This window comes from Amia ocellicauda, chromosome 5 (assembly GCF_036373705.1).
Source record: "Amia ocellicauda isolate fAmiCal2 chromosome 5, fAmiCal2.hap1, whole genome shotgun sequence".
Taxonomy (NCBI): domain Eukaryota; kingdom Metazoa; phylum Chordata; class Actinopteri; order Amiiformes; family Amiidae; genus Amia; species Amia ocellicauda.
Window position 1 is genome coordinate 46,455,537 of NC_089854.1, and position 27,450 is coordinate 46,482,986.

Below are 27,450 nucleotides of genomic sequence, written 5' to 3' on the forward strand. Positions count from 1 at the left end.
CAACCCTTGCATGGTGTTCTGAAAGGGAACACTGCTAATATTACAATGAAATCATCCATCTGAAAGGGCTACAGAAAACCAGGGCTGGACATATTGCCAGGAAAGGCCTGCTGCCGATTCCTACACCCCTCGTGTGCAAAGGGAGAAAAGTCATTAGCATCACTAATATTGTTGCTATAGAATCGTTTTCCCCTCAGTTTTACCATTTTGCTGCAGACGGGCTAAGATTAAAAAAGCAGTCACACTTTATAATAAAGGGCACCAATTCTTACTGAATTCAGGTATGAACACCACAGGAATACCACATGAATACCTTATGCTCTTCACCGGAGTCTTGCTGGTAATCACATGTATAACAAGGTTAGGGTCAGGGTTAGGGATAGGGTTACAGACTAGGTATGCAGTAAGGGCTTATACATGTGATCAACATCTGAACTCAGTGAAAGTGAATGGGGTATCCATACGTTATTCCTGATTCATTAAGGGTTTGTGCCCATTATTGTAAAGTGTTACCCTCAAAGCAATTTTTTATCATTATATCTTCAGACATTTAAGAACAAATACGCCTAATTTTTTCTCCAATGTTTATGTTTGTAAAAGTTTGGAATTTGTATTAATATTTAATTATTCATATTTCAATACTTAATTTAATTTAGTTATGTAAGTATGCTACCCAATTTGCACTAGATCTGCAGAGGATCGCTACAAATAGGTAAAATGATTATTAGTATAAAAGCTCAATTTGGGTTCAAAAGAGAAGTTACTAACAAAATGTATTAAATCTTTAGCGATTCCAACACACAGTATATACACAGCAAATTCATATATACATCATATAGATATGCTCACACACATTATAGCACTATCATCAACATGAGCCTTAATCAATCCACTGCTGGATGAAGGCCTCCCCAAGATGTTTCCACTAGTATCAATGAAAAGCATCTGTTTTCTAGGTCACACCAGCAAAGTTTCATACTTCATCTTTGCATCTTCTATGTAGTCGTCTTCTAGGTCTTTTATAGTCTCTTGGGATCCATTGATTTCGAAAATAAAGACTGTTCTTGTAAATCCAAACTGAACTGAGAAAACTGATTTGGGGGGGTGGGGGGGTGAGGGAGCAGGTTGGGGAATTTGGCAGTGTGACTTTTGGGCCTTAAAAAATCCACTCCAAAGCATGTTTGACTTACCAGCAATTTCTGTTCTTTATTCTGACTCTAAACGGTAAATTAGGAAGCATGAAGAAGGAAGAACTAGTCCATTGTTTGTTTTGTTTTTATTGTTATTGTGACATTTAACTTTGTTTAGCATGGATTTATTGCTATCAGTGACATGTCTGCTTTCTAAGACGGGATAATGCCAGGGAAGGGAGCGCAATAGCTTGAAGCAATGGCACACGAGGAACCATTGTACAAGCCTAATGCTTGGAAATGCTGTGAATCAGACACTACCAGCATTCTATCCAAAGGCTGCTCTCTCACTGTGTTTTGTGGAAAGGAAAAAAAAGCTTTCAACATTATTTATTATGTCAGGGGGGAAAAAATGGCCTGACAAGAACTTCACAATGATGCAGTGGAAACAAGTACATCTGAGGCACTTTCTGTACACAGGGGGCTTTGATTTTCTCTTTCTTTCTTTCTTTCTTTCTTTGTTTATCTCTCGATGTCCAGCAATGATGGAACAATTCTACCCCCCCCAGGAGTTTGGGTAAATAACCTCTCACAATATGCACAGTGGAGCCTGTGAACAAACCATATGGAAATGTTGAGGAGAGAGAGAGAAAAAAACACTTCTTAACCTCTTTGCGGTGAGATGGGTGGAAGAACAGGCCACTGGTGAAGTGCCCGGTCATGCCAAATTTCCACAAAGGAAGGTGTCATCTCCGACTGTGACTGCCTCCCCACAGAGTAGGTTTGTGTCTGCTGAGGTTGTGCAGCATCGCTGTGACAGTCCGGCTGGCTGAGGGTGAATTTCAGCGTTCGGTTGTCATGGCAACTGGGCCCTGGTGGCAGGAGGCTGTGTAGAGAGGTTCTTCTGCTAGTGGCCTCTGGGTCAGGAGAAGTAAGAGCAGAGAGCGAGAAGTAAGAGGAACGCAGTTGGGAGAGAGGAATGCTGTCCTCTGGCTCCAAGTCACCAATACCTATAGAACACAACAGGAGACTTTCCATTAAATATAGAATAAAGATTGAATATAAAAAGAAAAGTAAAAGAAAAACAAGGTGGTATATTTGAACATTGCATAATCAACTGATGCACACTGGTTGCCCATCTTCAATAGACTTCTTCTCTTTAACATCAGCTTAGTGAAAGTACAAGGACACACTGTGATTTTGAAGCCTATTATTTAAAAAAATAAGTTCAAATGTTTATTTTTGGTTTTGTAATATTAAGAGTTTGTTTCTCTCTCTCTCTGTAATACATACATATATAGTTATTTATTTATTTACTTTTACACAACATAAAAGTTTTATGAATATGGCCCTAAGTGTTTTTGTTTTAATAATATGTTTTTTCTGTACATGTTCAAACTATTTAAATGTGGGCTTTGGATTGTACGAAGAGCTTATAATGTAATGTAAAAATAACAGTTTAAAAATTAAGAACAAATACCCAATCAATAATTATAAAGCTTTGAAAAAAAAACATTATTAGATACAGGCAACAACTGTAATTTGATCATATAAATTACTATACATATGTAATGAACTCCAAAATAATTGTAGCTTTTCAACAAAATGGGCAGAAATTGCAATCCATAATAGTTTTTGATGTGTAATTCAGTCAAATCACTGGGCTCCTTTATGAACTGAGGAAATTAAATCTACTCTAATGATTCACGGTCATTAAGAAGACAATACTGGGACCTATTGATACATTTTCTTCATGTAATTAAGTGCTAAAAACAATTTGGTACCAAAAAAAAGTTGGTAAACCTTTTAGAATAATCACATAGTACTGGCTTCACTGGTTGACTCACAGGTGTTTCTTTGTGAAAAATCATTGCCCTGCACTGAACCTGCTGTGTCAATATGGAACGCAGACCAGTGTGACACAAGACAGGAATTAATATTGATTATATTTACAGTCAAAATAGAGGTAATGATGCACTTAACAGCCTTAATCAGATTAGCTCTTGAAAGCAATCCATCAGACATTTATACAGATTCAAAATGGTAAACAATGCATGAAGGGTTTGTCCCTTTAAATTGAAGCACCTCCTGGGGTTTGAAGATGGGCTGAATGGGGGAAAATGCACAAACAAACAAACAAACAAACAAACAAACAAAACACAAGCACATGAGTATTGATGGACTGGTATGAGGTGAACTGTTGGGAGCTGTACCAGACTGAACACTGCTCAAACCGCTGTTGAGAAGGGTGCTTCGACTGAACAAACTGGACGATGGACGGCTGAAGTTGGACAGGGAATCTTCCAGATCGGAGAGGACAGGAGTAATGATCTCCCTGAACTGATCCACGTCCTCAAACTCTGGGTCAACTTCTGAAGGTTGGCGATTAGCCAATAGAACTGTGTGTTCCTCATCTTCTTCTGGTACTTCCTCCTCCTCCTCCTGGTCTTTGGCACCAGTTGAGGTTGGCCCAGGACTCAGGCAGGATCCAGTTGGCTCTGTCTTTGCCTGGACACTTTCAGGAGAGATGCTATGGGCTTCTTCGGCAGAGGCTCTGCTAGGGGCAGGAGATCTGGGCTCTGGATTTAGTATGTGGTCTTCTATAGCTAGGTTCTGAATATAATTCGGACATCTGCTGGGATGCATTACTAGAGGGAAAGGAAATAGAGTGTTATATTCTTACCAGGAAGCAATTCACAGGGAAATCATACTGACTGACTATATGTGTATTCATATGTTGAATTAAATTCATTCAATTTGAAAGACAGATGATTGTGACCGTATTTATGTGTATAGTGGTGGATTAATTCCTGCAAATACTTGTAAGGTGTATTTATGAGCCTCTTTGTGTTTGCTTGCCTGTTGCCAGTCCCTTTTTTGCAACTTTTCAAGGAAGCTTGGTCTTTAATGTACAATTTCACACATCCCTAGGCATCATAACAAAAAAACAAAATGAATGGTCTTCATACATCTTAAAAAAACAAAACACATCTTCTGTGAAAACCTCTTTCTTCAATATCTACAGTGCCCTGTATAAGGGCTTCAAATAAACATCTATGACTGATTAATTACATTAACCATTGTTGTAGAGACAATATTTCTGAAGATGTGAATACTTCAAAGACTGCCCTATTGCCATGTTACCAATACCAATCTTCCAATACAGCCTGTTTACATGCATTTTTACTCCCAATATGTTGTCTTTGGTTGGTGCAACATTGTTTGAAAGTAAGGCTATTTGGGTCAAACTGGTTTTCTTTTCAGCACAGCAATGGTGCTGTGCACAGCCATGCATCTTTCATGTCACTGCCATCAATGGCACATGATGCTTCTTGGTGACCAATCAGGGATGTTCTGACACCATAATGGGGGGCATATTGGCACACAGGGCCCTGTAATGACAGGCATTGTTCAAGGCAAACAAAAGAAGGGCTTGAATAATTAACATGAGGTCTTGCCACATTCATCATAATTTAAAAATCAGAAGGAAAAGCAAACATGCTTTGCCAAGGCTAAGCCACTGATGTTTCCGCTCCCGATTTATTGGGATTTGGAAGGGAGCGTTTTCCATTGCTTCATTGTCAGTGTCAAGTCCTGAGACTACCCATGTTTGTAGTTCAGCAGTACTCTTGGTTGGTTAATACCTGGATAGAACAGGTAGTGTAACATTAGCAAATCAACATAAACATTGGAACTAAAATAACTAGATTTAATTTGGTAAAATGGTGCGCATGAATCTCTGAGGAGCCCCAAATTAGGACACTAAAACTATTTAAGAATTATCTTTCTTACAGAAATATCAGACTTCTTCCTTTATTCATTTTTTGTTCCATTACTTCTCTAGGTGTTTGTAGTCTAAAATACATGAAAATAAATATACCTAATAACAATCCAAGTTTTTGTGTTTGTTTGTTTGTTTGATTAAATAAGCACATTATATACTCTCCCTATATAATCTTCTTTCCAAAATGATGTTATAGCAACCCAGTGCTTATAAACCGCTTGTTAAACTTATTAGGAAACACAATTTGCATTTGAGTGAATACATTCAATCTTATTTTGAAAAGATTCATTTTCTTTCACAGGAGTGCAAAGTCTTAATTGCACTGTTACAAGATGTAATTTATGTAAAATATAGGGGAGAGTAACTTTTTAGATTTCACTGCCTTGTCTTTGCTATTATGCCTGATCACCACCATTGTCTAGAGAGACATAGTGGTTATTTATTAATTTTGTGCAGCTGACAAATTTCTAATTTTAATCTGCTTCTTCCATAAAGCAACACTATAAAATGTACAGTATTTTAAAAGAATGCAAAAAAATTAACTAAAAAAAACAAGAATACAATTGTGAATTGCTGGAAAAATATATTAAAAGTAAAATGTAAAACCAGTTTCTTTGTCATGCTGCATATCTCACTCCTGTTTTTTAATTGCTTATATTCCCATTCATCAGCTCATATATTGCTCTTATATTCAGAGTTTAGAGGTTATGGAAATCTTCAGATCAGAGCCAGAATGGCAACATAAAAACAAACAAATGTGGAGTAAAAATGTATAATAATAATAATAATAATAATAATAATAATAATAATAATAATAATAACAAATTGGAAAAAATAAAAGCCTCGACATCAACATAATTAACTTTTCCTCTAATCCTTATTTTCAGACATCCACATTTAATTCTAAGTCCCTATGAGCTAATACATCTGGCATATTAAAAATGTTAAAAGGTTCCAAAGGCATACTGGTGAAAATACCATGTGGGAATCAAAGACAATTTTTCCTAGACTCCCATATCCAGAATTAAAGCCTGCTTACTTTACTCCTGCAGGAATCTGATTGACTGGGGCCTCATTGTACCCATCAATACAGTACGAGAGGAGGAAAAAGAAAATCCTCAAAGCAAGACTAGAGTCCGATTTCTATAGCAATGCAACAGGCTGAGCCTTGATACCAGGCTAATGAAAAGACCCCTGTCTGTCTTCCCCTCTCTTTGCCCCCCAAAACCCCACCAATAATTCCCCCCAATGCACAAAAAGCTCAGCATCAAGAATCTAACCACCCCCAACACACACACACTATCACCACCAGCCTCATACAGTGCACACCGCTTTCTCGCTCTCCTTTTCTGCCACCAACCATCCACCCACAATCCCTTTCATCTCCAATCCTGATCCCTTCGATAAATAAAAACGGCAGCCAAAATTGTCTTTTTTTTTGTGTGCAAAAGAGAGAGAGAGAAAGCAGGGGAAAATCTTCCATAGACAATCCTGGGTTGTTATATCCTTCAACCATGTGACCAAAGTCATTCTGGAGGATAAAGAGTGGGAGCCGGGTACCAGATTTATGCAATGATCTTTTCACAGTTCCCAGACTTATCCCATCTGTTATTCAAGGGGGGCTGTTGAATGACATGTGTCAAGACAGTCATAGCTGTGTAAACTGCCCTAAGAAACCTTTTCCTTCTTTTTTTTCTGCAGGCTGGGGGGGGGGGGGGATTGTTGCTGAGCTGACCACCATATGGTTGAATAATTAGTTTTAAACCCAAGTGTAGAAAAATGCTCCCCGTTTCAATGCCATGCCTTCCAATATGTATATTAATGGTGAGCAGATGACAAATGCCTATGCATTATAAACAGTTTGAGTTCCAGGACTGTGGATCGCCCCTCCACTGTGACCTTTTCAGGCTCACAGGAAAGTAAGCAGAAGGTTCAGGTCTTTTCAATGGCTGTTGCTATGTGAGCTTCATCCCATAAAAAAAAAAAAAAAAAAAAAAAAAAATGCCTGCAGAGCATGTTTCTACAAAGCAATCATTGGAGCAAAGTAAATTACTTTTAATTAGATTGTGACTTTTATCTACTAAGAGACACCATAGCAGATTCAAATGTGCAATTTCCCAATGTTGCACACAGTATATGTCAGATGGGTCTATGCTGGAACTCAGAAAAAGGGCAAAGTGTACCTTGTTTTTTTATGTATAGACAACAAATATGAAATAAAAGACAGATTTGATTTCAGGCAAAATTGAATGATCAAGATGTTGTCTTTGCATTAAGTTAATCACCACAAATAATATGACAATATGTGTAAATGGACAATTAAGAAGAAAAAGAAAAAAAAAGCTTTTCATATACAAACAACAGTGATGTTTGAATATTTCATATTAAAAACTGGTTTGATACAAATTGCTTGCTCAGTAGTTGACCTGAAACCATCACTGGCAATTACTAGGGAGGCCTCAGAGAGCTGGTTATTCATGAATATAAAACTAAAATAGATGGTTTTCCTTTGATTATGAACAAGTTTACTGTGGTAATATGCAGATCAATCAGGCATCTTAAATGCTTGCTTTAAGACATTTTAAGACATAAGCCACGTTAAATTATAATCGGAGGCCTTCCTTTATATTTATTTATGATTAATTTTCATGCATTGGATTGTTCTCAGTTGTCGAGGGAGAGAGCCATAATATAAATTAATCTTCTTCATCTGTTTTCTGTTTATAAAATCTCTTAAGTAATGGAAGAAAAGCTACCCTGTAGTTAACAACTTACTAATTTGAGTTGATTTTTCTTTCTTAGCATCATAGAGAATCAACATCCACAATATGAATTTGTTCTGAGAACCAATGTGTCTAATTCAGTCCACTTTTATGTTTATCATGTCTGGTCTTAGTTTTGGCACTTAAGTTAACTTAACTTAAGTTAAGCTTTAAGTGGCATAAGTCTGCAGAACTTCGGCAGACCCAACAAGAGCTTAGGAAGAGAGAAAGTATGGCCCAGCTTCTTTTTGTTCTAGGGATTGAGGGCCACACTCCAGCAGGTTTTCTAGGCCTCTTTAAAAGATCACCTAGAGAAGGTGTAACACTGGTTCAGTTAAGTGAACAATTATTTACTTAACCCATCAAATGTATCCAAAGCTCAGGTGGACCTCCAGGATCGGATTTGGAGAGTACAAGTGTCTGCTCTCACCTGTACACGTCTGTTTCCTCAAGGTTGTCTGCATCTGTCTTCTTAGGCTCTCTGATAGGCGGCAAGGCAGTGGTCTCGGGAGAACTCGTGGAGGCCTTGAGGAGCTGGGGCAGGACTTCATGTGGGCAACAAAACGAGGACAGGGCAGGGAAGGGCGGGAGGTGGCTGGGCTGTGCTGGAACAGAGAAGGAAGCTGAGGACATTTTGTTTATTGCAAACCAATGAAATCACTATAAAAAGTAACTGAGGGGATTTGCATCACAGACTGCTCTTCAAACTTGGCCATCTGTTAGCTGATATCTTTTTGTTTGTTTGTTTGTTTGATTGTTTTTGAATAATAGAAAGCTATTCATGCACCTGTTCAAGCTAGACATGCACCTGAAGCTAATTTAACTGAAGAAACATCAAAACCTTTGGAATCCTAAAATGATTTTCAGAAAACAGCCAGCACACACACACACTCACAAACAGAGATACACACACACACACACACAGAGTTTCAGAAAATACTTTAATGTCTGGGTAAACATTTCCATTTCTATTCTGAAAGACAAAGTACCATTGAAAAGCCAAATGGAGAAGGGAAAAAAAGAAGAGGAAAAACAATGACAAAAGGCCATCAATATCAGATTACCCTAATTCAATTTAGTAGCCATTTGTAATTGGTGGAATGTTAATTTGAAGCAACCTTCACTTCATCTATACAATGTAAAACATTACCCAGTAACAACTGCACCTATTGCTAGAAATACTCTAAACTGACATGCATGTACAAGGTATTTTATGGGGATGTACAGCAGCCAATTAAAGGTGTTACAGTTTATAGGAACTCATCACTGTTTGAGATTAATCAAAAGCACATTCATAGTGTGCATGTGACTGGGATGACAAAATTACCTTTCTTAGGTCTCAGGGCTTAAGATACTGGAAATCCTTGTAAAATACACTGTATAAATAATTGTGCAGAACAGCCCACAGGGAGACCATTCATTGCATTATGGGATTTTAAACCAGGTCTTTCCAATGCATCTGTTTTTATTCTTTATTGTTAATTTACTGCAGCCTAGCCTTCCATTTGAAGTATTTTATAATTATTTATTATAAACAGGGATATTTCAATGCCTCTTTTACTGTACCTTTCATTTGTACTCTTTCAAAAGTACTCCCACACAGCATTGCAAGGAAGTTTTGATATGCAAGCAACTTCTATGTAGAGTCCTTTAACGTTTTGGTTAACGCTACGAAGAAGTGTGGTTTTGCCAGACGCCTTTCTCTGTAGTGACTAAAAGGTTATAAAATAGAATTTGGGAACAGAGAGCTACAGCAAGAGCTAACATCTCTCCAGGGCAACAGAATTCTCCAGTTCCATGACAGTAATAACCTGATCAAGAGAATTATCCACAACTTGCAATGCCGTTAAAAAAATATTGACAAAACATATGAAATCGATTTTATCAACTGGTATCAGATGGTACAGAACTGCATTTTCATTGTTATATATCTGAAAACCATATTTAATGCTGTGCAATTTATCATATTTTTTTTTAATTGTTTATTTTCTTAAAGATGGATATTAAATCATTGCTGTCCTATGGAATTGTGTCTTCATGAATACCCAAGGCTCCCCCTTGTGGACATCAGAAGCAAGTACCCTAACGGTAAACTAATATTTTGTTTTTCCTGACCCTTTTCTGTTGTGTGTTTGAACTTCTGATGTGGTAATGAAAGAATGAAACATATGGAAGCAGCTGGATCAGTGCCCCATCATTCTCCTTCAATTTCACTGTATATCTATTCTTTAGCTTTCAATTGCAGTTCTCAAAGTATAGAATCAAAAGCAGGTTATTCTCAAAATCCATGATTTAAAAGCTACCGACGATAGGAAGGAATCATATGAATTACAAGAGTAAAGTATTTTATACATCTCATCATTATATCTTATGGTTACAATCAGTAGGAATTCTGTCTATGAACAGTCTATGCATATATTATTATTATAATAATATAATAATAATAATAATATATTATTATTAGTAGCAATAGTAGTAGTAATAGTAATAGTAATAGTATTATTAGTATTAGTATTATTATTATTATTATTATTATTATTATTATTATTATTATTATTATTATTATTATTATTAATAGCCAAAGTATTGGAAGTAATTTCTTTATTTCAAGAAAACATGAATTAAGATCCCAGGAAACCCAACCCCCTTAAGGGTCAGCAAACCAAATTTAACCAAACACAAACTTCACAAAATTGGATTTCCTTCCTAAGACAGCTCCCCACTCTAACAACAGTGGCTCAGTTCCTGTCTGAAACATCCTGTTTGTGGGTTTCAGTCCTGCAGTTAATCTGTAGACAGCTGTCACTTTCTTTATCAGCTCCAAACTCATCCTCCTCTGGAAATCATCACAACTACTTTTAACCACATTAGCCTGTCTCCATTCAACTTTCATTGCATTCCAGGCCTAAGGGAAAAATGTAGGGCTGGTTCCTTGTCAGTTTTAAAACCTTATATTGTAAAATGATGGAAAAATATATTCTACCGCCAGTCGGACAAAGTTATAAATTCAATGACAGTAATTCCAAAGCATATATATATATATATATATATATATATATATATATATATATATATATATATATATATATATATATATACACTCACCTAAATGATTATTAGGAACACCATACTAATACTGTGTTTGACCCCCTTTCGCCTTCAGAACTGCCTTAATTCTACGTGGCATTGATTCAACAAGGTGCTGAAAGCATTCTTTAGAAATGTTGGCCCATATTGATAGGATAGCATCTTGCAGTTGATGGAGATTTGTGGGATGCACATCCAGGGCACGAAGCTCCCGTTCCACCACATCCCAAAGATGCTCTATTGGGTTGAGATCTGGTGACTGTGGGGGCCAGTTTAGTACAGTGAACTCATTGTCATGTTCAAGAAACCTATTTGAAATGATTCCACCTTTGTGACATGGTGCATTATCCTGCTGGAAGTAGCCATCAGAGGATGGGTACATGGTGGTCATAAAGGGATGGACATGGTCAGAAACAATGCTCAGGTAGGCCGTGGCATTTAAACGATGCCCAATTGGCACTAAGGGGCCTAAAGTGTGCCAAGAAAACATCCCCCACACCATTACACCACCACCACCAGCCTGCACAGTGGTAACAAGGCATGATGGATCCATGTTCTCATTCTGTTTACGCCAAATTCTCACTCTACCATCTGAAGGTCTCAACAGAAATCGAGACTCATCAGACCAGGCAACATTTTTCCAGTCTTCAACTGTCCAATTTTGGTGAGCTTGTGCAAATTGTAGCCTCTTTTTCCTATTTGTAGTGGAGATGAGTGGTACCCGGTGGGGTCTTCTGCTGTTGTAGCCCATCCGCCTCAAGGTTGTACGTGTTGTGGCTTCACAAATGCTTTGCTGCATACCTCGGTTGTAACGAGTGGTTATTTCAGTCAAAGTTGCTCTTCTATCAGCTTGAATCAGTCGGCCCATTCTCCTCTGACCTCTAGCATCAACAAGGCATTTTCGCCCACAGGACTGCCGCATACTGGATGTTTTTCCCTTTTCACACCATTCTTTGTAAACCCTAGAAATGGTTGTGCGTGAAAATCCCAGTAACTGAGCAGATTGTGAAATACTCAGACCAGCCCGTCTGGCACCAACAACCATGCCACGCTCAAAATTGCTTAAATCACCTTTCTTTCCCATTCAGTCATTCAGTTTGGAGTTCAGGAGATTGTCTTGACCAGGACCACATCCCTAAATGCTTTGAAGCAACTGCCATGTGATTGGTTGGTTAGATAATTGCATAAATGAGAAATTGAACAGGTGTTCCTAATAATCCTTTAGGTGAGTGTATATATATAGCAGTACCCTTGTAAAATATTTCTCTTCCTAGTGATCTTTCAAAGATTGTCAAGGCATATTTCTATTACAAACTCATTTGGCATTGATTTGAGCTAGGACACTGCCTTTTCTTGTGAGGGGAATTTCTATAATCACTGGCAAAAATGTCCTAAAGACATCTCAGATGGGATGCAGCATGGATTCGACAATGGAGGTTCACAGACAGATACAATTAACCCCATGAATCCAACATTCGACCCATACTTATAATAGACGTTAATATATGTATAGTATTATAAATATATTACAAATATATGAAAATAAAATATCTATATATGGTAAATATATCAATTTTCCATATGGGATGCCAAGAAATCCGCAAGATCTTCAATTTACAAACAGCACACTCAATGAAACTCAACTCTATTGTCTGTGTGGGATAGGGCAGATGCTAAAGCCCAATAAAGCACATATCCAACGCACACAGACACTGTGTTTTCTGGAGGCCACACTCTACCCACACACATGAGGCCTGACATCTCTATTGAACTGATTCTGAGCAATATATGGTATACACCATCATTCAGCCTATCGCTTAAGATAATACACACATGAAAAGGGCCAGCAACAAGAAAATACAGACAGGTCATTTAGATGGATTTTGACATTCAAAGTCTATAACAAGCCAAAATGTAATTGAATACAGCATGAATCTTGGAAAGCAGTTCTATCTAAAATAATTACAAACAAAAAAGTATTTTTTAAAAATAATTTAAAATCATGGAGAGAGGATACATTGCACATAATTAAGTGAATTATTACAAGTTGTTTTCTTTTATTCTGTTGAAATACTGTATTATTATTATTATTTGTTTATTTCTTAGCAGAAGCCCTTGTCCAGGGTGATTTACAAAAGTGTAATTCAAGGCATAGTACATTTTACAAATTCACAGTTTACACAAGTGTATATGAGGTATACAGTAAACAATATATAAGGTCTTACATCCTAGCTGATAAGTGCAGACAAGATGTTAAGTCAAAGTTAAGAGCTAAGGGAAAGGGAGCGCAGGGGATATCAAAATAAACAATACAAGTGCTAGTAAAGCAAGCTTATGACAAAACTTGTATAAGTGCAATCTTACAGGAGAATGAATGAGTAAATTAAAAGTAGAGTCTGAAAAGATGCGTCTTGAGTAATCGCCGGAAGGAGGTAAAGGACTCTGCTTTCCTGACTTCAGTGGGAAAGTTGTTCCACCACTTAGGGGCCAGGGATGAGAAGGAGCGGGCTCTGGAGGAAGGGGAGTGGAGAGGAGGTAGAGTTAGTCTTCTGTCACCGGAAGACCACAGCGGTCTGGAGAGCAAGTATGGAGAGATGAGGGTCTGCAGGTAACTCGGTGCAGTCTGTTCGAGACAGCAGTAGGTCAGGGTCAGTGTCTTGAACTGAATCCGTACCGATATCGGGAGCCAGTGGAGGTAGCGGAACAGTGGAGTAGCGCGTGCGAATCGGGGCAGAGAGAATACCAGACGAGCCGTAGAGTTCTGGATCAGCTGGAGCGGGAAGGTAGTAGTTGCAGGCAGGCCGGCCAAGAGGGAGTTGCAGTAGTCCAGACGGGAGAGGACCAGTGACTGGACGAGCAGCTGAGTCGAGTAGTAGGGTCGGATAAGACGTATGTTGCTCAAGAAGAATCTGCAGGTGCGTGTCAGCGTGGTGATGTGATGAGTGTAGGAGAGCGCAGGATTGAGGGTGACTCCTAGGTTCTTAGCGGAAGAAGAGGGAGAGAGTGTCGTAGACTCTAATGGGATTGAGATGGTGAGATCAGCAGAAGGTGAGGAAGAGGGGGGGGAAAGAGGAGATCAGATTTGGAGAGGTTGAGCTTGAGGTGGTGTGAGTGCATCCAGGCGGAGATAGCAGATAATCAGGAAGAGATGTGAGAGGGGATGAGGCTGTCGGATGAGGGAAAAGACAGGAAGATCTGGGCATCATTTGCGTAAAAATGGTAAGAGAAAATATGGGATGCGATCAGGAGGCCCAGGGAGCGATTATAGAGAGAGAACAGGAGGGGGCCCAGGATGGAGCCTTGGGGTATGCCTGTGAGGAGGTTGGGGGGTGGATGAGGAACCTCACCATGTCACTTGGTAGGTCCGGTCGCTGAGGTAGGAGGAGAACCAGGCTAGAGCAGTCCCAGAGGTAGGAGAGGAGGATTGAGTGATCGACAGTGTCAAATGCTGCAGAGAGATCGAGGAGGATTAGGATTGAGGAGAGGGAGGCCACCCGAGCACAGCTGAGGGAGTCAGTGACTGCCAAGAGGGCAGTCTCAGTGGAATGAGCTGTGCAGAAGCCGGATTGCAGAGTATCCAGGAGTGAGTGATGGTAAAGAAATGCAGAGAGCTGACGGTAGACAGCACGCTCAAGGGTCTTAGAAAGGATGGGGAGTAGTGAGACGGGGCGGTAGTTCTGAAGAGAGGTAGGGTCAAGGGTTGGTTTCTTGAGGAGTGGGATGACAGCAGCTTGTTTAAATGCAGAGGGGAAACAGCCAGAGAGGAGTGAGGAGTTGAAGGGGAGTAGATCAGGAGCAGTCGAACCATATGTCTAGAGTTCTTTCAAAGATGTTACTCAAAATACACACAGATTCACAAACACCTATTTCAGTGGCTTTTCAACAACTGCTGTCTTAAAATGTAAGTAAGATTTACTTATATTACAAAGCCCAAAACCCCATATTCATCACCCAAACAGTGAGCCACACTCAGGCTACAAACTTACAGCTGCAAGTGGCAATTTAATTGTCTTTCCAATTGTTCATTTCAAAGGGCAGAGCTAATTTCTCCTCTGGTCTGTGCCCAACCTGAAGTAAAAAAAGCAGTAAGTGCAGTAAGACACATGTCCAGAGTCCAGCTAGCAATAAAAGACAGCGGGCAGCAAATATTGATTTTCATGACTGATTTCTGAGCACACGACACTCAGCCTGCCAAAAGTCTGCCTTGTGGTGCAGCCAGACAATCTTTTCTTGTCAGGAAATAATTTAATAGCACTCTTGCGGCCCTGGCATTCAAAGGACACACTTTTTACTGTACAGGTAATAAATTCTTCTACCAGAGCCGCACACACAGACACACAACTCAATTCAAGTACTTATTCTGTCTCTTACTTAGTTAGTTATTCTGCCACCGAGTACATACTCTCTCTCTCTCTCTCTCTCTCTCTCTCTCTCTCTCTCTCTCTCTCTCTCTCTCTCTCTAGCTAAACTCAAAGCTAGTTTGTTTATTGGTGGGGCCACCCCAACCTTGTAGTTCCCAACATTCAGTGCCTTGCGAAAGTGCCTTGCATTACAACCTGTAATTTAAATAGATTTGTATTTGGATTTCATGTAATAGACATACACAAAATAGTGTAAAATTAAAAAAATACTTAAAAAAAAAAAAATACGGAAAAGTGGTATGTGCATATGTATTCACCCATTTTGCTACAAAGCCCCTAATAAGATCTGGTGGAACCAATTACCTTCAGAAGTCACATAATTAGTTAAATAAAGTCCACCTGTGTGCACCAAGCAAGTGGCACCATGAAGACCAAGGAGCTCTCCAAACAGGTCAGGGACAAAGTTGTGGAGAAGTACAGATCAGGGTTGGGTTATAAAAAAATATCTGAAACTTTGAACATCCCACAGAGCACCATTAAATCCATTATTAAAAAATGGAACGAATATGGCACCACAACAAACCTGCCAAGAGAGGGCCGCCCACCAAAACTCACAGACCAGGCAAGAAGGGCATTCATCAGAAAAGCAACAAAGATACCAAAGATAACCCTGAAGGAGCTGCAAAGCTCCACAGCAGAGATTGGAGTATCTGTCCATAGGACCACTTTAAGCCATACACTCCACAGAGCTGGGCTTTATGGAACAGTGGCCAGAAAAAAGCCATTGCTTAAAGAAACAACTAAGCAAACACGTTTGCTGTTCGCCAAAAGACATGTGGGAGACTCCCCAAACATATGGGAGAAGGTACTCTAGTCAGATGAGGCTAAAATTGAGGAAAACTGTATGTCTGGCGCAAACCCGACACCTCTCATCACCCCGAGAACACCATCCCCACAGTGAAGCTGGGAAACTGGTCAGAATTGAAGGAATGATGGATGGTGCTAAATACAGGGAAACCTGTTTCAGTATTCCAGAGATTTGAGACTGGGACGGAGGTTCACCTTCCAGCAGGACAATGAACCTAAGCATACTGCTAAAGCAACAGTCGAGTGGTTTAAGGGGAAACATTTAAATGTCTTGGAATGGCCTAGTCAAAGCCCAGACCTCAATCCAATTGAGAATCTGTGGTATGACTTAAAGATTGCTGTACACCAGCGGAATCCATCCAACTTGAAGGAACTGGAGCAGTTTTGCCTTGAAGAATGGGCAAAAATCCCAGTGGCTAGATGTGCCAAGCTTATAGAGACGTACCCCAAGAGACTTGCAGCTGTAATTGCTGCAAAAGGTGGCTCAACAAAATATTGATTTTTTTTTTTTTTTGGGGGGGGGGGGGTGAATAGTTATGCACGCTCACATTTTCTGTTTTTTTGTCTTATTTCTTGTTGGTTTCAAAATAAAAAAAAATTGCATCTTCAAAGTGGTAGGCATGTGTAAATCAAATGATACAACCCCCCCAAAAAATCTAAAATATTAATTCCAGGTTGTAAGGCAACAAAATAGTAAAAATGCCAAGGGGGGTGAATACTATTGCATGGCACTGTATGTAACAAAGTATCAGCATAATGTTGTTTCATGTTAAGGTTGCAATCAGATACCTACCCTAGTCACGGTTCATTTTTTATTTTCCTGTTCAAAAAATACCTAAGACACCGTTCAGGGCCGGCCTAACTCATATGTGAACGGGGTCATAGATTTAGGCCAGCCTTGGGCCGGGTCAAAAGTAGTCTCGCTTTTCGACCCGCCACAAATTTTTCGACCCAGCCTAATGCCGGCCTAAATGTAATTGTGAACGCGACGGGCCCTGGGCCGGGTGAAAAGCGTCAGCGTGTGACGCAACTCAAGCCCCGCCCCCCAGAGACTGCGTGTCTGAGAGACGCGGAATAAATAACAGCGTAAACACGGGCACCGAAACAGCTGCACCGCTGCAGGACACAGTATTGTCTCTGTATTGTTTGAATGTCATATCGATGTATAGCCTTAACTGTATTGTTACATTTCACTAGCTCACATCTTTATATATATTATAAAAGTATAGGCTAAGTAATGAGTTAGAATGTAAACAGTTCAAACTACTCGGTCGATTAAAATAAAAGTGTAGCTGGTAAACTTGCTATTGTTTGTTCTTGTACTAAGTATGATTGAAGTCTGAAATTTAACAGTATGCATTTTACACGTGGAAATTGCATTGTGAACGGGACCATAACTTTATTAATTATCCGAATTTTACATTAAAACGATATAAATTTAACCGAAGCAGGTTTCCATTCAAACCAGTGCATTTTAATACGATACCGGTTATTTACTATGCAATCCGAAATGCAGTTATATTGAGCTAAGCAGTACAATCTCAAATGCCAGCGTTAGAGGTAAAAACTGGGACGATGCAGAAATGAAAGCGCTGTTTACAATGTGGATGAAGATGAAGTTAAAACAGAAACCGCAGAAGTGCACAGCGCTGCTGTCTGATATCACTATAGACGCATCACAGAGGCTGCTTTCCATGCAGTCGATTGCATACTAATGCACACGATTTATTGTGATTTAATGCAGATGTCATAATAAAGGTGCTTCGCTTTCGGGTGGATTGTATAACAGCACTTTTACACTTGCAGAACCGAAGATAGACATTTGAAAAGGGAAATATATGAATTAGATTCCCCATTGAACCAGCACATTTTTAATTATTTTAGAAAGCTTCGGCTGCAAAGGGTTAAGATTACTTTCAAATAAAATATAGAACCGAACAATAGCCAATCGATATTAATAAGTTGTGATTATAAATACAGCACATACAACTGTAAGCAGAGCTAATGTCCTGCGTCACTGGTTTGTTTGAGCAGATTTGTTTATTCCCGGCATGCATTTCGTTTAGGCCGGCTTTTCGCCCGCATATGTTAAAGCACTTAGGCTTCTAAACCCGCAAGTGAATGGGGTGTCTGAAAAAATCCGGCCTAAATTTGAGGCGGCCCAGACCCGGCCTAATAAGTGTAAACGGGGTCCAAGACACTTAGGAAGGCAAAGCAACTTTCCATATATTGTGTTGCTCATTGTGGTACAGTACATCAGATTTACCATCAGGCATTAAGGTAAATGTTCATCCATAGAAGATTACATTACTCATGTGAGGCCTCTTTATATTTTGTATTACAACTATTAGTGGATACCCATAAGTCAGTCCTTTCAGTGTGTTTCAACCAGTCATCTTTGCAAAGATTTAAGATATACTTTTTTCCCTAAAGTCAAACAAAAGCAAGACACACAATATCTGATCTGGAGCCATATCTACATGATCATAAGAGAGATGCAACCAGTGTGACCTTCGCCCCATGTTCACCTCTCAAGTATGATGGCTTTGAAATTCCCTCCACAGATTTTCCCATGAACACAAGAGCTACAGTGCAGTGCTGCGTTGGGAAAGTTTCTGATCGGAAAATCTGACAGTTATTACTCTTGCGGTCACAAAGATCAAGGCCACGGGTATTATTTCAATTCAAGGCGAAGGCGGTTGGATTGCAACTCCTGACCTCTGGAATAACAGGCCTAAACATGCCAGTCACTGGTCAATGGTTTGTTAAATCTAACAGCTCTCTTATAATGGGCAAAAACACAAAGAAATAACAATAGTCCAACATATAAATATATATACACTCACCTAAAGGATTATTAGGAACACCTGTTCAATTTCTCATTAATGCAATTATCTAACCAACCAATCACAAGGCAGTTGCTTCAATGCATTTAGGGGTGTGGTCCTGGTCTAGACAATCTCCTGAACTCCAAACTGAATGTCTGAATGGGAAAGAAAGGTGATTTAAGCAATTTTGAGCGTGGCATGGTTGTTGGTGCCAGACGGGCCGGTCTGAGTATTTCACAATCTGCTCAGTTACTGGGATTTTCACGCACAACCATTTCTAGGGTTTACAAAGAATGGTGTGAAAAGGGAAAAACATCCAGTATGCGGTAGTCCTGTGGGCGAAAATGCCTTGTTGATGCTAGAGGTCAGAGGAGAATGGGCCGACTGATTCAAGCTGATAGAAGAGCAACTTTGACTGAAATAAGCACTCGTTACAACCGAGGTATGCAGCAAAGCATTTGTGAAGCCACAACACGTACAACCTTGAGGCGGATGGGCTACAACAGCAGAAGACCCCACCGGGTACCACTCATCTCCACTACAAATAGGAAAAAGAGGCTACAATTTGCACAAGCTCACCAAAATTGGACAGTTGAAGACTGGAAAAATGTTGCCTGGTCTGATGAGTCTCGATTTCTGTTGAGATATTCAGATGGTAGAGTCAGAATTTGGCGTAAACAGAATGAGAACATGGATCCATCATGCCTTGTTACCACTGTGCAGGCTGGTGGTGGTGGTGTAATGGTGTGGGGGATGTTTTCTTGGCACACTTTAGGCCCCTTAGTGCCAATTGGGCATCGTTTAAATGCCACGGCCTACCTGAGCATTGTTTCTGACCATGTCCATCCCTTTATGACCACCATGTACCCATCCTCTGATGGCTACTTCCAGCAGGATAATGCACCATGTCACAAAGGTCGAATCATTTCAAATTGGTTTCTTGAACATGACAATGAGTTCACTGTAAACTGGCCCCCACAGTCACCAGATCTCAACCCAATAGAGCATCTTTGGGATGTGGTGGAACGGGAGCTTCGTGCCCTGGATGTGCATCCCACAAATCTCCATCAACTGCAAGATGCTATCCTATCAATATGGGCCAACATTTCTAAAGAATGCTTTCAGCACCTTGTTGAATCAATGCCACATAGAATTAAGGCAGTTCTGAAGGCGAAAGGGGGTCAAACACAGTATTAGTATGGTGTTCCTAATAATCCTTTAGGTGAGTGTATATATATATATATATATATATATATAATTTCAGAGACATTTAATATCTCAGAACCTAAAACACATCACATCAGGCTTTACTTTTACATTACTGTTGTATTTGGGTTAGTTGCTTTTTTCTCTCTCTCTCACACACACAAACCTTTTGGTGTTTGTGAAGTTATAATTAATATTCAATTTTCATGCCCAAAGTCTCCAAAGACACGTCTACATGACTGAAAAGACCATCTTTGATGCATTAAGTCTCAAAACAAGCAATTCATTTTGGACACTACAGCTACAGCTCCAAAGTCATTCTTTGCTGTGTCTAAAATGTTTCCCAGTAGTGTCTGAAAAAGGGGACCACTCTGTAAGCAGAATAATAATGGGCTTGTGAAACCTTGATTTTATAAGGAACTACTATAGCAAATTGCATGCCACGTTTGTGCTTCTAGATTACTTTCAAGAAACAGAGGATGAAGTCATGGCTTTAGCCCACATCAGCCTTATATTAAAAGGTCTAGATAATATGATTAGACTATTCACAGTTAATAGCTTGTTAACGTAAATGTAAAATTGTTGAAATGAATATAGGAAGTCTATTAGATAGTATCCCAGATGGCTACCAGAAAGCCGACAGTGAGGACCCACCCCCGCCACAAAATGGCCTAGACTCTAAATGAACTATCTTGTTGGGAGACCAAAAAAAAAAGCTGAAAATGTCTCTAAGCTGAATAGAAGTTATTTAGAAATTTCTGTGCCCTCATAAAAAGTTAATTCTTTAGAACTCTGACGGCTAAAAAAGCCAGGCTTAGTTTTAACAAGGTTAAACCCTCCAGAGCACTGACCATGAAAAAACAGATTTTTAAATAATTCAGATTTGTGTTTCTGCTCATTCTAATTAAGTTTAATATTGGGAAGCTCAGACAGTGGGGAGTATTGTTGAGGCCCCGCGGATTTAGGGAAGAAAATCTGATTATCAGCTCGTGTCAGAAGCCAGGCTACAATGGAGCTTAGCATTCAGCCCAACTTTCTACTTTCACTGAGAGATAATTACTCCTCTTTTCAGCTCCCCCCTACAAGTATGCATGCTGCTCGTCTTTGTCCACAGCAGAACACAAGAACTGGACAGAAACTCTAGACAAGGAATTTCAGACCAATAAGTTCCTCAAACCTGTTAAACTGATTATAGTTTGTTATTTATTTGTTGGTTTATTTAAGATTTGTATGCTTTGTAGAGAAACAAGACTGTTCCTAGTCTCTCTACTGTGAGCTGGTCAGAAAGGCTTTGAGCAAGGGAAGTAAAAAAGCAGTACCAGAATGCAGTGTGTTCAACCTGCTTGAACTTGAACTAACATCCAAAAAACTAAAAAGAAGATTTGATGTTACTGGAAGAACTTTCTGTGTTTATAGAATAAACCTGTATGTGTTTTCAAAGATTGTGAAGTAAGTCCCACATTCCATCTACAGCATTAATTAATTATATTATTATTATTATTATTATTATTATTATTATTATTATTATTATTATTATTTCTTGGCAGACGCCCTTATCCAGGGCGATTTTAATTGTTTTCACAAGTTTTAAAAATTCTAAACCTCCACTCCAATCTGTGCTCATTGTGCCAGAAATAAAGCAGAAGTCCATCATTCCACACAATAACTTATCCTTAGATACTTTTGTACTCCAATATAAACAGTAATTACCTCTCTAATGCAACCCCAGGTCTGACCTATGGTCTTAGGTTATAACCTCCTGACCTTAAAATGCAGCCAGTCTACATTCACTATACCTACACAACCCATCCACTCTGGCAGTACTCCTGAAACAGAAAGCAGGTACACAGGACTAGACATAGTAAGGTTACTGGAATATTGAAGGTCAGAGAATAATATTTCAAAAATCTACCAAGTTTTTGGTAAACAGGCCTCAAGCAGATTACCAATTTTATAGATTTTATTTTTAAAGGATATAAAGCAAACATTTAATTTTTAATGTGTATGAGGGTGTCAAAATAATTCACAATCATGCTATGGACATTACACTGGACACAGCTGCATTAATGGAAATATCAGTAAATTACCACTTTTTACTTGAGTGTTGCCAACATTTCTGTGGTAAATGATCACCCCAATTCAATAAACATGATTACTACCTATATATACTATAACCTCTAATGTAAATCTATTGTATTCTGTATCACTCAGTTCCTCATTTACAACACATTGTATATCAGTTAGCTCCATTTATTTTATCCACATAATGGTCAACTTGAAGACAAAATATAAGGTATAGAGAGTTAAGAAGCCATAAAAATGGGTTTACAAGCTAGAGTATACAATAATTGTGAATTGTCATTTGAAAATTTAAATTAGTGACGTTCCCTTATATTTTCATGCAACCAGTATTTGTTATGTATAATGTGTAATTCTATATTGAATAAGCCTTTTTGGTATAATTATACATTACATTCTTAATAAAACCATACCATTTAATTAAATATTGACTTATTCCCATATTAGAAATGCAAGAACAGGATGTATTTGTGTGAGAGACGTTTGAAAAAATAAAACAATCAAATAAGAAAACACTCTGTGGATGACTCAGCGTTTAGCAAAATTAGTTCAGGCAAAATATTTAAACTTGAAAGCATCCAAATGAATAATGAATTTCACTCCTTCTGCAAATAGTCATGTTTGTGCACCTGCATCATTACTTCTGCAGGTCTTTAATTCTCTCCCTCGTTGCGCTGGACGATTTGCCTGCAATCCGCTGTTAGTCAGGGTGGCCTTGGTGATAGGAACGGGCTTTTAAAAGTAACCAATGAAGATTTGTTTTGTGGAATCTCACTGTAGGTCAAGGAGATTTCAACAATTAAAAGAAGTATATTTGTATTTGCACTGCAGCAAAGTTCAACTGCAGTTTAATGTCATCATTGTGGTGGGACAGATTTATAGAAAAAAGACTGCCTTTCTTTTCTGTGTTTACTTTTAAATAGGATACTGTATTTGTGCATTTTTGTAACAGGTTGCAATTTCCCCTTCAGATTGTATATGAAATGGGGAAAAAGAAAACATTGAATACATTCTATGCATAAAGAAGATTTCAACATTTATAAATTCTCGCTATAGTTCAGCATATTTTGCATTTTGTCAGGACATTGCCTAGCATAATTATATAACCTACAGTGAACTTGCATGTCTTTCAGATCATATATGTGCACTAACCCTGATTCCTGTTATAATGTTTGCTTCTATTCTGCTTAGAATCAAGTTTAGACAGCAGCTTCAAAATTTATGGCTAAGAAATGTGTGATTTAAAAGTGCCATCGGCACTTAAAAAACATGTATATAGTGAGAATGTTAACTGTTTAAAATATAGAAATATTACCATTAAGTAAAAATTTAACAACACAGTTTACATCCAGAGGAGAGCATCACAGCAACTCCGAACTGTGTCTCAGATATATAATAAGCACGCAAGGTGTATATGGAGCTAGGGTTAAATACATATAAAGACACACACAGAAAAGCATGACTATTGAACCAATGTTTAAGTTAACAGAGAGAGATAGACAAGATAGATTAACAAGTTAAATTAAGAAACTCAACTGAGAAAAGTAAAACAAGACTGGCTCCTTCCAGCCTTAACAAAAGGCCCAGTCTCCCACCATACAAGGCCGAGGCATCATTAAGACTAAATGGTAAAAAGGGGTCTGTCCCACAGCCCATTCATTCAGTACATTATGTCTATACTGTCGCATCAGAATGCACATCCTTAACAGCGGGGTCATCCTTAAAAGTTACTGTGACCAGCTTAAAAGAGGAAGAGGGGAGGAAATGGGAACATTTGAGCAAGTTGAAAATGTAAATTAAGCCATTAGCTGTGGCGAACGCTTTTGTCTTGCGTTTCTGCTTGTTTAAGCAAAGGCCTTCCACAGGATGCAGGCAAGGGAAACCTCCGCCGTGTCCATGGCAACATGCCGTGTCGATTGTAGACGCCAGCTCAACACATACACCTACCCGCAGCCCATTCTCCTGAGTGTGTGTGGGGACATTCTAAGGGAAGGTCAACAGAGTTCAACTCTGATTAAGTGGCATTAATGAATGCGAGGACAGCCACATTGGAAATGAAGCTATAATAGGTTGGCCATTTCCCTGATTCCTTCAGTAATGTGCATTGATGAAGGCAGGGGGTGGGGGTGGGGGTGGGGGGTGAGTTAGCATCCTGTCAGTTTGATATTCATCTCATTAAAAAGAGAGAATTTAATCTAAACTATCAATCCAGAGTTAACCTTTTTTATTACACAAACGAAACAACTACAGGACTTAATGTGTCATGGCTGCTGTTCCCTGTGAGCACACATATGTATTTGTCATAATAGGGTAAAGGGAGCATTGCCTGAGCTAAATTGACTTTATGATGAAAAATTTGACATTTACCAACATTAAAAGGTACCTCTCATTCACAGTAGTTCCGTCATGAAATGCTAGGGCTGCAAAAGACTGGACGAGTGTTACCACACAGTTAAACAAATCTTGCAATTGGTATGAAAGCGGAAAATGGTGCAACAGTGCACCACAGATCAATCACAAGGGGCAAGAGGAAGCAGATCTGCATACACCTGTACTTTAATCAGATTCTCTTTGACCTTTTCTACTTGAATAATGTCTTAAAGCTAGATATTTCCAAATCATCGATAAAATGTTTACTGCTCAAATTCATCCTTAATTCTGTATCAACTAAATGTCAAATAAGTGATAACTGTAGTTAACTCTGTGCCATTAAAGCATTAAATGTAAACCTTATCATCTTGCATTCTGGGGGTGTTTTTTTAAATAAAATACACACTTTTCACTGCATGTTTAACATGCTCTTGGATACATTTTCTATCCATTAAATGAAATAGCATTCAGAACAGCAGAGGAGGGAGCAGCGTCATCATTTACTGCTGCATTAATTCCTTCACCTTTATGAGACAGTTTCTCGTCACCAATAACACAGTCACTGGGTCTACAACAGTCCCGCCAGGGATACCAGTCTTATATGCCTTCATTTCAAACATTAATACAATATTTCACTGGTAAAATGTTGCACAGAATAATTAATAAAGGTGGTAAGATCTCAGTGATTTACATGAATGACCCCAGCATCTGAGGACAGAGCAAATGTAAAGCTGTAGTGTAGTTGCTTGTGTGAATGGTAATAGGCACAGGCACGGGTCAAGAATAATTGAATAATAACAGTTATTTAACAAAGTTAAAGAGTGAAATATATGCGTCTTTGCAACCATATGTAAATGTCTGTGTGTTTGTCTGCATGTACCAATTTTGTGTTGATCTTGAAAAGGCATCAGGAAGATTTTTAAGCCTTGTTTTGATGCATGTGGGGAAAGTGTGATGGTGTATCACACGGGAAGCTATTGGTGAAGGTGCAGCTTAAAAGGCTAGCCCAGCAAGGAGAGATTTCAGAGAAACAAAGGCATAAATGAGGGTGTCAGCCACCGTAGTGTCTCTGTAAGGACGCAGGCGTGGGGCTATTCTGGGATGATAGAAAGAGGCCTTTGTGATGGATTATGTGCAGGTCTCAGTGCTTAATTTGTGGTCTATCAGCTGAAGCCTACACTCGGGCAGACCCAGGGAAGTCATCTGGGCTTATGCCAGCTGGAAGAAGGCAAAATAATTTACCAATGAGAGGGGTTACTAAGAATTGCCCTGAAAGGGTAAAGCTGTGCCTGAGAGAGAGAGTGAGAGCGAGAGAGAGAGAGAGAGAGGGACAGGGACAGGGAGAGTCAATCATGTTTCTTTGCCTGTATTTCAGTGACTTTGTTTGAAAGTATTGAAGTTAATAAGGGTTTTTTGTGTACTTGCAAAAAAGCTTTAATGTGAAAGAGATTAAACATGTCTGTGGTTTTATTATATTATATATACACTCACCTAAAGGATTATTAGGAACACCATACTAATACTGTGTTTGACCCCCTTTCGCCTTCAGAACTGCCTTAATTCTACGTGGCATTGATTCAACAAGGTGCTGAAAGCATTCTTTAGAAATGTTGGCCCATATTGATAGGATAGCATCTTGCAGTTGATGGAGATTTGTGGGATGCACATCCAGGGCACGAAGCTCCCGTTCCACCACATCCCAAAGATGCTCTATTGGGTTGAGATCTGGTGACTGTGGGGGCCAGTTTAGTACAGTGAACTCATTGTCATGTTCAAGAAACCTATTTGAAATGATTCCACCTTTGTGACATGGTGCATTATCCTGCTGGAAGTAGCCATCAGAGGATGGGTACATGGTGGTCATAAAGGGATGGACATGGTCAGAAACAATGCTCAGGTAGGCCGTGGCATTTAAACGATGCCCAATTGGCACTAAGGGGCCTAAAGTGTGCCAAGAAAACATCCCCCACACCATTACACCACCACCACCAGCCTGCACAGTGGTAACAAGGCATGATGGATCCATGTTCTCATTCCGTTTACGCCAAATTCTGACTCTACCATCTGAATGTCTCAACAGAAATCGAGACTCATCAGACCAGGCAACATTTTTCCAGTCTTCAACTGTCCAATTTTGGTGAGCTTGTGCAAATTGTAGCCTCTTTTTCCTATTTGTAGTGGAGATGAGTGGTACCCGGTGGGGTCTTCTGCTGTTGTAGCCCATCCACCTCAAGGTTGTACGTGTTGTGGCTTCACAAATGCTTTGCTGCATACCTCGGTTGTAACGAGTGCTTATTTCAGTCAAAGTTGCTCTGCTATCAGCTTGAATCAGTCGGCCCATTCTCCTCTGACCTCTAGCATCAACAAGGCATTTTCGCCCACAGGACTGCCGCATACTGGATGTTTTTCCCTTTTCACACCATTCTTTGTAAACCCTAGAAATGGTTGTGCGTGAACATCCCAGTAACTGAGCAGATTGTGAAATACTCAGACCGGCCCGTCTGGCACCAACAACCATGCCACGCTCAAAATTGCTTAAATCACCTTTCTTTCCCATTCAGATATTCAGTTTGGAGTTCAGGAGATTGTCTTGGCCAGGACCACACCCCTAAATGCATTGAAGCAACTGCCATGTGATTGGTTGGTTAGATAATTGCATTAATGAGAAATTGAACAGGTGTTCCTAATAATCCTTTAGGTGAGTGTATATATACACTCACCTAAAGGATTATTAGGAACACCTGTTCAATTTCTCATTAATGCAATTATCTAACCAACCAATCACATGGCAGTTGCTTCAATGCATTTAGGGGTGTGGTCCTGGTCAAGACAATCTCCTGAACTCCAAACTGAATGTCTCAATGGGAAAGAAAGGTGATTTAAGCAATTTTGAGCGTGGCATGGTTGTTGGTGCCAGACGGGCCGGTCTGAGTATTTCACAATCTGCTCAGTTACTGGGATTTTCACACACAACCA

The 27,450-nt window shown here is 39.3% G+C and overlaps 1 protein-coding gene across 1 annotated transcript in view; it reads right to left on the reverse strand.

Annotated features, from left to right (window-relative positions):
- Nucleotides 1-8,276, reverse strand: part of LOC136750424 (uncharacterized) — a 63,556-nt gene extending 55,280 nt beyond the window's left edge. The window contains exons 1-3 of the mRNA XM_066705491.1: nucleotides 8,107-8,276; nucleotides 3,344-3,778; nucleotides 1,799-2,140 (exon numbers count right to left, since the gene is read on the reverse strand). Of these exons, the coding sequence (XP_066561588.1) occupies nucleotides 1,799-2,140; nucleotides 3,344-3,778; nucleotides 8,107-8,227 (898 nt within the window). The 5' untranslated portion in view covers nucleotides 8,228-8,276. The remainder of the gene's footprint in view (nucleotides 1-1,798; nucleotides 2,141-3,343; nucleotides 3,779-8,106) is intronic.
- Nucleotides 8,277-27,450: the final 19,174 nt, after the last annotated feature.